This window comes from Sus scrofa, chromosome 3 (genome assembly GCF_000003025.6).
Source record: "Sus scrofa isolate TJ Tabasco breed Duroc chromosome 3, Sscrofa11.1, whole genome shotgun sequence".
Lineage (NCBI taxonomy): Eukaryota > Metazoa > Chordata > Mammalia > Artiodactyla > Suidae > Sus > Sus scrofa.
The window spans coordinates 38,296,956-38,306,500 of record NC_010445.4 but is presented as its reverse complement, the minus strand read 5'-3'; the positions used below and the strand labels follow the sequence as shown (position 1 = coordinate 38,306,500).

General features: G+C 53.9%; 1 protein-coding gene across 4 annotated transcripts in view; it reads right to left on the bottom strand.

The window, feature by feature from the left end:
* The window catches only part of ADCY9 (adenylate cyclase 9), a 186,390-nt gene continuing 179,745 nt past the window's right edge, over positions 2,901 to 9,545 (bottom strand). For all 4 annotated transcript variants that reach the window (XM_021086710.1, XM_021086711.1, XM_021086709.1 and 1 more), the window contains one exon: positions 2,901 to 8,302. In XM_021086710.1, the coding sequence (XP_020942369.1) occupies positions 7,114 to 8,302 (1,189 nt within the window). In that variant the 3' untranslated portion in view covers positions 2,901 to 7,113. The remainder of the gene's footprint in view (positions 8,303 to 9,545) is intronic.

Sequence of the window (9,545 nt, the reverse complement as noted above, 5' to 3'; positions counted from 1 at the left end):
AACACCCAGCGGCCAGTTCACAAGAACACAACGGGTTTTCTCTCAAAGCGTGCCAGTCTGAGCCTATTGTAATTCCGCCAACAAAACGGACAGTGGCAGAAGACGAGGAAATTTAGAAATGAGAGGCTGAAGGGCCTGAAAGCAGCCACTGTACTGGCTACAAAGGAAACGTGACTGAAGAATTTGGATCACTGTCCATGTGATTCATGCAATTCATTTTTTTCTCATTTGAGATGTTTTAGGCAAAAGGATGCTTTTATCCTAAATTATCTGGATAACCGCTTCGCATCTCTTCCCCCCGCCCCCCGAATAATTTTACCATATGTATCCTCTTAGATTTGGATTTTAATTAAGTTCCTGAAAGTTCATATAAATCACCTTCTTCCATATTAAAACAATAACCCACCAACCCGATCCAAAAGCCCTCTGGGTATCACAGTGGATTTAGGAACTTCAGCCGTCTCTGCAAGTCCTTGACTGAAGTTTTTAGAAAGCACAACTTGTCATGCAATAGAACTAGGAGACCAAGACATTTAGCCATGTTCTTTGGTGCTCAATGAACACTCTAGACCCATCTGCGATGCCGTCTGAGGTCTTTACGCTCGAGGAAGAGGTGCCATCATTGAGAGACATCGAAATCACCAAAGAGAAGGTCCATGGATCCCCCCCACCCGTATTACAAGACTTGCATCTCAAAAGCGAACTACTGGCTACCTCTGTCCCTTGGAAATGTCGACAGTCGGGTTTTTGCCCAAGATCTCCAGGTTGGGGTGGAAACTGCCAATTACGTTCTATGATATTTCAAGTTAAGTGGCCAAGTAACGTTATGGGTTTTTTTTCCCCTCAAATGCGTCCCTGAAATACTGGAGATGGACAGCTACGGAAGAGCATCTTAAAAACGACCTAACATTAAACATAATAAAAAAATTGACTGTATAAGTTGGGGGAAAAGCCCCAGATCTTGGGTTAAAGGTACATGATGTAGTTCTGTTCCATGAGCAGGACGCACAGGACACCAACGTGATCTGTGTTTTATGTGGCTCTTTCTGAAGGCACCGACGCGTCCACATGTTGCCTCGATTCCCTTATGGTCTTGGTTGGCAGGTGGACACAAGTCCATATGGACACTGGAATACGTTTTAAAATGTCTCCATTCTAAGCAGACACTAGACAAGAACTTAAACATTCCACACACAATTCAAGCAGCCCGTCTTACAAAAAGGAGGGGCGGGGGAGGGGGGAAGAAGGTCACTTGCTGACCTACTAATCTCGCCACTTAAATGCACAGTGTCCCCCCCACCACCTGGATTCTTATCTTGCCAACACTTTTCCTTGTCTTTGCAACACTTTTCTTGCAAAGGAAGCGGGAGGCGGACACGAGCTGGTCTGGATGGGCAGCACGCGCCGGCTTCCGGCTGCATGGCTGGGACTCCCCGGACATGACCAGCTGAAGGGGGTTGAGCTGCTCAGCCTCCCTGAACAGGAGCTTTCAAATCTGTTGTACAGAAGAAACACCTCTGCCTCCAGAGAGGCAGCGTGAGGACAGGAGGGGCGGGGGTGTTTTGAATTCCCTGGCAGAGAAAGATCCTGTAACAAGGGGCTGCTTTACGTGTAGAGCATGTGTGCACATCCATCGGTGTCTGCTCACCTTGTTGCTGAGGGTTTCTCTGTACTCCTGGAGTGTGGGAGTGAGTTGGGAGGTCAGAGGTCACAGGGAGGTGGGGGTGGGGGCCGCAGGTAGAGGGAGGGAGGTATGAGGGTCCCTGGAGAGGATCCCAGGGCTGGAGACATCAGGCCCAGGAGAATTGGAGGCAGTGGCCCTCGGGAGGGAGGGCCAGGAGAGCCGCTGACCTTGGCCTTGGGCACGAGGGGTTGATGCCCTGGGCCTCCTGCCGCTCCCACTCCGCTCCTCTCCCCAGAAGCACAAGAACAAGTCCGAATGACTCCTTTCTGGTGCCATTCCTCGCCTTCGCAACCTAGAACGGAAGGACGTTGTTTGCAGAGATCAAGAAGGTCGGAGGGAGACAGAGGAAGAGCAGCTCCAAGGAGGCCACGCGGAGGGAGGTGGGCTCGGCGGCGGCTCCAGCCTCCGAGCAGCAGCAAGTCTCCGGGGCTGTCACTCTTGAACGGCTCCCCGTGGCCAGACCAGACCAAGCCAGGGCCTCATTCTGCTTGTTCACAGCAGAGACCCTCGTGCTGGGACCCCAGTCACCATCAGAAGAGGGTTACTGTAAGAATAAAATGTCTGACCACGAGCAGTGGCCCCTCTGTCACTGCAGGACCCACACGGCATTGGTGCAGCTGTTCTTTGGAAGGTCCTCGTCTGCTGCTCTTTCTTGAGACACTGAATGCTCCATAAAACCATGAAGACAAACATAATCTCTAATGGGTGAGAGAGGACACCAAGGAGCTCCTGCTTCCTGCCAATAAGGAGAGGGATGCCTGGAAACTCTCGCTTTCCGGGCGGGATTCTTAACAGTAGAGCCCTCGTGGAACACGGTGTCTCATCACAGCTGCTGCTCAGATATCCCCAAGTGTCACGGCACTGTGACCACTAGGGGCAGGGGCTTTGGCATATAGTAGGTTCTCAGTAAATACTGTCAGAATGCCTTGTCCGTTGGAGAGAATCTAACTTTGTCTTTACACTGAAAGGTTCTTTGGCTCTTCAGGTGTACATGGGTAACTGAGACACTCAACTTTGACATACAGCTGGGTTGGAAATGCATATATCAACCAGCAGCAGTAACCTGTTTCATCAGCTTTCCAAAGCAGAGTCCAGAAATGCTTGGAAACCGCCTTTGCAGAGCGTTAAAGTGAAAAAAATCACTATTCCTCTCACGGCAGACTACCGTAGGTATGCGATTTGGATCCAGAAAACACTGGGTTTATTTTTCTGTGCATTTTTTTTTTTTCTGGAGAAAGGAGCCACAGTTTTTGTCAAATTATCAAAGGCTTGGTGAGCCCCCAAAAGGTTAAGAATCTGCTGTTGATGACTGAGCTTTCAGGAGGCACTCGGATTGCTCAACACATGATTGCATAATTCCTTTCTGCTTCCGACTTTCAGGCCCAGCAGGAAGAGGAGAATTCCCCAGGCTTACGTTATTCTAACCTACTCTAACAACTCTTCGGAGTCCTGTTATTTAAAAACAATGTTTACAAGGGAACAGTGTAACAATGGAAGCTGTGAGTTTGTACACATGGTGTATAAGCAGGTGCTCTTCCTTCTTCACCCCTCCCTCATCTCCTGGCCCATTCTCTTCCTCGCCCTGGCTCTTGGGATATGTCCCTGGTGGCCACCACGACAGAGCTTGTTCCACAGCAGAGAAAAGCAACCACGGGTGAGAGACTTTACGTGAAAGAGAAACCATGACTGCTAAGTCCTGAGGCTTATTGCAGAACTTTCTGGACCGTCTGAGAAATGCTCTGAAATCCCTGAGGTGTCCTTCCTATTAGAGAGCCTTCATCGCAATGAAATTGGCCGTGCCCTAACTTCCCCAAGGTTGCTAAGGATGCCCGCAGTGCAGACTCAAGCAAAGAGCGCCTCCCTCACCCACGGGCAGTGTCCTCACTGGCAGGTCTCAGCGGAGGGTCGCCTAGAGGCTGGATCCTACCAAGCTGAGAAGCAAGGCCCGGGGCCCTAGCTGTAGCCCCCTTTTTCGGAGTCTGCGAGGGTCCTATGCTCTGAAGGTACTGAACTTGCCGGGAAAACCCTGGTGGGAAGGTTCCCACCTCCAGCAGAGCCAGAGTGTGGCTCCAGATGTGGAAGCGCTGTGTGCCCCTAGGACTTGTCCAAGTGGACTCTGTCTGGGGAGACGCCCTGGGACTTTAAGCGGATTCTGAAATGGGGACATGACTTCCCTGGGCATCCCAGGAGCTCTGTAAGGGACAGGCTCTGTGGGCTCATCTTTTTGGAAGTCCTACTTCATTTTCTCAGGCAATTCCATCTTTTCAGATATTGCGGGCAGAACTATTAGGAAGATCGAATCAAATGGGGATACGGTCAGAAGCAAAATTTCCCCTGTGACTTGCTTTTATTAAAGGTTCCATGTAAAAATAAATACTTCTCAACTAAAGCTAACTGTGAGCAAACATGTCCATTAAAACACACACACACACACAGGGACACACAAGAGGCTTTTTAGTTGCCTTGATGTCACGATGTAAAGGACATACAATCTCCCTGTTCCAGCCACAAATGGCGAGAACAAGGAGCGCCCTGATCTTGTCAGTGAGGAAATACCAGGCATCAAATACTTAGATTTTGGATTATTTTAATGTCCATTTCTTCAGTGGATGCATTTTGAAATTATTAGGATGAACAACTTAAGGAATAAAGATGGAGAACGCAGACAACTGGTTCTTGCTCATTTAAGCTCAGATTCTAGGCATGATGTGATTTTCTGAAACCACCACCAAAAAGAGCTTACCTCAAAAATCCAGAAATGCAAACGCAGACAGATCTTTGGAAATTACAAATCACTACAGCCCAGGTAATGGGAAGCATGCGGTCCTTTGGCTCTCGACTGTCAAGTGCAAATGTGCAGGTGTCTCCAGGGTGAAGTCAGGGTGATGGAGCCGCACCATCTGTGTGGCCCCCAAAGCTCCTTAAGGGCTTCATAACTGATGCTCTGCATTTGTCTGTATTGGATACAATTTTGTGTGCTTGTTTATATATATATATATAATCTGATCTGACCTGAGGCCAAGAAGAAAGGAGCAATTGCAACTCAAAGCAACTATTTACACACATTCAATTCTGAAGTATTGCTTCCTGCCCTAAGTTCACAGGAGGTATTGCCTCTCTGAAGACTGTCTCCTCTGAGTCGGGAGCGCCTGAACCCGCCGCTCAGAAGCCCGACTGTCTTCAGCAACCACCTGCTCGACGCCGACAGAGTTGGGGGGCCCGGCCGCCGCCCGCTGCAGAGCCCCCAGTGGCGCTGTGCTGAGGTATGCTTCTGCGCAGAAACTGGGAAGGGCCAGGCCCCTGGTGGCCCAGAGGGAACCTCGGTACTGGCTGCTTAGGAAGGCTTGGGGTGTTCTGAGAAGACCACGCACGCCATCTCTCAGAGGCTCCGGTTTGTCCAGTGCCGACCCGGACCAGCAGATGCCACCTCCCTCGCCCCACGCCTGCAGCTCCCGGGCCGCGGGTGGGCAACCCCACGCCTTCGGAGGAGGGGAAGGAAAGACGAGCTGGACGGGGAAGAAGCGTGTGCAGAGATGAACTTCCCGGAGCCCGTGCTGAGCGGCACAGCAGACACCCGGGGATTAGGGAGCAACCTCCCAGCCCCTGAGCTGCCGCCAAAGCCTGGAGCTGGACGGCGGGGGGCAGGGGCCACGCCCCAACACCCCCCCAAATACTGAAGTGCCCACAACCACTCCGGACAAGCAGAGCTACAATCAGGTAGTGTTTCTAGGAAAAAAATAAACATAAAAATTCTGCGTTATTTTATAAGAATACATTCTTTAGAAGCAAGAGGTATTGCCACGATCATCCTCTCGCGGGCACTGGAAGACCCACAATCTGACAGTGAAACCTGAAGGCGAATCTCCCGGGACTGGACGGGGGCATCCCGGCCAGGGCTGCCCTGCAGGCTGGCCACCCACGCACATCCCCAGGGAGCTGGCTGGTCAGAATCAATACTTCATGGTGCCTGAAAGGGCGGATTCTGTACATATTTGGCAAGAAGTGATAACGGGCCTTGATGTAGAGGTGAGCGTTCTCTGGGGATTCACCCGTGAGAAGACAATGCTCGGGGCGCGGCGGTGAAGCCCTCACACCCAAGAGCGGATCCTCAAGTCAGCCCATGAGCTGCAGCCACCATGAGAACGAGGCATCACACGACTACGACAGGGCCCCTCTGGCCTGAGTTCAGTACCACGTGAACCTCAGACTCAACACTGCAAAACGTCACTGCACGAGGCGCAACAAAGGGCACAGAAGTGATGTCCTCAGGTTTTCCGTCCTTCCCCAGGTTCCGCACCTCGCCTGCCTCCGGATGCTTCCGTCCCGTCCCACAGTGTAAGAACTCCATCTAAATAAAGAGGGCTGGGATCCACTCGCCGGGATCAACCCTGCCACAGGCAGGCTGAGAACAGGAGATGCTTCCTGCACGTGTGCCCGCCGGGCCCACCCCTGCAGCAGGCAGACCCCGAGGGCACAGGACCGGAGCAGAGCAGGCCAGGCCCACTCGGGTCTGGCTCAGCCCTTTTGCGGGGCAGGGGGAGGCGGCTGAGGCACATCTGTCTGCCCTTCCCTTCGCCAGAACCACCCTCAACCCTCCCGAAACACATTTATTTCCTGGCAAATAAATAAATAAATAAGCGCACCCCTGGCATGTTTGCTTTGCGTCTCTCTCTCTCGAGTCAGCTGCAAGGTCGGCCCCTCCACCCCAGCTGGAAGACCCCCCCGCCCGGGGCAGGAGCAGAATGAAAGGGGCTTCTAGAAACCTGAGACCTGGAGTCCACAAGCTGTGCTGCCGGCCAGCAGAGGAGGAAGCCCTAAAGCCGCTGGGTGGGAGGCCCGGCTGCCCTGGATGGCACGGGTGGGGAGGGGCCGAGCGTCCTGGGGCCCCACTGCCTGCATCCCCGCTCAGGGAGCTACTGGCACTTGATCTCAGAGTCATGGACGCTAGTATGTGTGCGTGTCTGTGTTTACGGAGAAAGGTCAGGTCACTGGAAAAACACTAGTATGTATACAGAAAAGAAACCTCAAAACAATGTATTAGCAAAAAAAAAAAAAAAAAAAAAAAAAAAAAAGTGTCTCGTGAGAAAAAGCAATGAAAGTAATATTTTAACCACAGCTTTTGTTTTCACGTCCAACCCCAACCAGCGCCACGCCCTCGCCGCGCCTCCCCGGACTCCCGAGGCCTTGCCAGCCCCTGAAGGCACTTGTTCTCCACGCTGCCGATGGCCACACCACGGGGGAGAAAGAGGAAAGAAACGCACGAACACGAACCCTGAAGACCTGTGGTCCACACAGAGGTTAGGGCTGCAATGACCACATGACACCACAGCCCGGGCCGGGGCTGGGGCGCCCGGGGTGCACGACAGCCACGCGCGGAGATTGCTGCTGGCGAGCAGAGCACCGCGGGCGCGGGCGGCGCTGGGGCTGCGTCACGCCCTCCTGCAGACGCTGAGCTTGGTGAGTTCATCGGTGTCCTCCGCCCCCGATTCTTCACAGTCGCTTTTCTCTATGGCTTTGCCAAACCGACACCGCTCCTCGGCTTTGCCGGGCTCCCTCCAGGGTCTCTTGGCCGACGGGGGGGCATCCCTGGCTGGCGTGTTATCGGAGGCCGGCGAGGCCTGGTCCGAGGTCTGTACAGAAGGCACCAGGTTGGCGATCTCGTCCGTGGGGGAGCGCCCGATGCTGCCGTCCACCTGGACTCGGATGTCGGGGGAGATGGACAGCTGGTGCTGCGGCACGAGGCCGTGGTCCGAGCACCTGGGGTACAGGTAGGTCTTCATCTGGCCCTTGCCCTTGACGTTCACCGTGCCCCTGTAGTCGAAGTCGTAGCCCATCTTGCTCAGGACGCGGTAGCTCTCCTCGCTCACCTGGATGCGGCACTCCACCCCCGTGGTGTCCATGCGGCTGGCGATGTTGACCGTGTCCCCCCAGATGTCGTACAGCAGCTTGGTGGTGCCGATGACGCCGGCCGTCAGGGGCCCGTGGTTGAAGCCCACCCTGAGCTTGAAGTTGAACCAGAGCATGTTGTTGTTGAAGTCGTCCACCACGCGCATCATCTCCCTGGCGAACTCGAAGAGCACCTGCAGGTGCTCCTGCGGGTGGCTGCTGTCGCGGCCCTGCGTGGCGTTCAGCCCCGACGCGGCCATGTACGTGGCGCCAATGGTCTTGATCTTCTCGATGCTGCTGTAGTCCGGCTTGCTCAGCAGCTCGTCGAAGTCCCCGATGAGCTCGTTGAGGACGCGGTAGCACTCCTTGCCGCCCTCATAGTTCTCCTCGTAGAACTCGCCGAAGTTGACGATGCTGGCGAAGATGACGCCCCCGCTGTCGTGGTTCTTGGAGTAGGTCTGGGAGACCTTCAGCTGCTCGGCCACATGGTAGGGGATGATGTTTCTCAGCAGCCAGTCGGCCTGGTCCCTCATGCTCTGGATCTTGGTGCGGTGCAGGTCCGCCTCCACGTCCCCGTGGTAGTGCAGGCGGTAGCTGACCTCGAACTCTCGGTTCAGGAACCAGACCAGCAGGAGCAGGAGAAAGAAGACCAGAACCACCTCCTGGCCGATCAGGCGGGCCGGGCTCCTGCTGTCTGGCGGCAGCGAGGCGTTGCAGGGCTTCCCCGCGGAGCTGGAGAGGAAGAGAGGAGAAAGGGCGTCCTTACTCACCCTGGAGGGAAAGGGGACCGCCCACGGCTTCCAGGTTCTGAAACAGCCCAGCCACAGGCATCCTGCACAAGGGTTTGTGCAGCTCAAACCTTCAACCACCTGCAGTGGCAGAGTGACCCATTTCTGTTCAGAAACGTGAGGCAAGATAAAGTCACTCTGAACGATTTCTTTACTAAGTGTTTTGTAATTGCTTTGGTTGCCAGGAGTCTTTAGCTCCTTGATTTTTTGCCTTTGTAGGGTCACACCAGTGGCACATGGAGGTTCCCAGGCCAGGGGTCCAAATGGAGCTGTAGCCGCCGGCCTACGCCACAGCCACAGCAACGTGGGATCTGAGCCTCGTCTGCGGTCTACACCACAGCTCACAGCAATGCTGGATCCTTAACCCACTGAGCAAGGCCAGGGATCGAACCCAAGTCCTCGCGGAAGCTAGTCAGGTTCATTAACCATTGAGCCACGACAGGAACTCTGCTCCTTGATTTTTAAAAGCTTTTCTTTTCCCCCAACTTTTCATTTGGAAAAAATCTCTACCTTACAAAAAAGGTAAGAGATTAACAAAACAAATATTTGTACACCCTTCTCCTGGATGCGACAATTGTTAACGCTGTGCTGCTGGGCTTTTTCCTTCTGTCAACACACACCGCGCACACACACACTCACACACGCACACTTTGCTGACCATTGGGAAAGTAAGCTGCAGACAATCCTGCAGAGCTCGGGCCGTGTCTCCTGGGAATAAGGATGTCTCCCTGTGGAATCACACCGCCCCTCTCAGAGCCCAGAACATAACACTCTCTGACAGAATCCCCTGCACCAGCCTTCCCACTCCCCGGGGTTAGTTCTGTTTTGTCGAAGTCATTTAAGACAAGTTTCACATTTTTTAAAAGAATGTAAAATGTATACTTTTTTTGGGCGGGGGGCACACCTGTGGCATATAGCAGTTCCTAGGCTGGGGATCAAACCTGTGCCACAGCAGGGGCCCTAGCACCAGACCTTAACCCAGTAGGCCACCAGGGAACTCCAAAATGTATACATCATCTTAGAACCAGGCACTGCCGAGCGTGGAGCCACAGTGGTGGTGTGTCTCTGGTTTCCCAGTTGTGCTGGGACCAGAGCCAGTGGCATGGCCTGGCCTGACGGGCGTAGGCTGGCCCCCTCCGGACGGAGCAGGGGACCACGAAGTGGGGGGGGGGGGGAAGGGAAGCAAC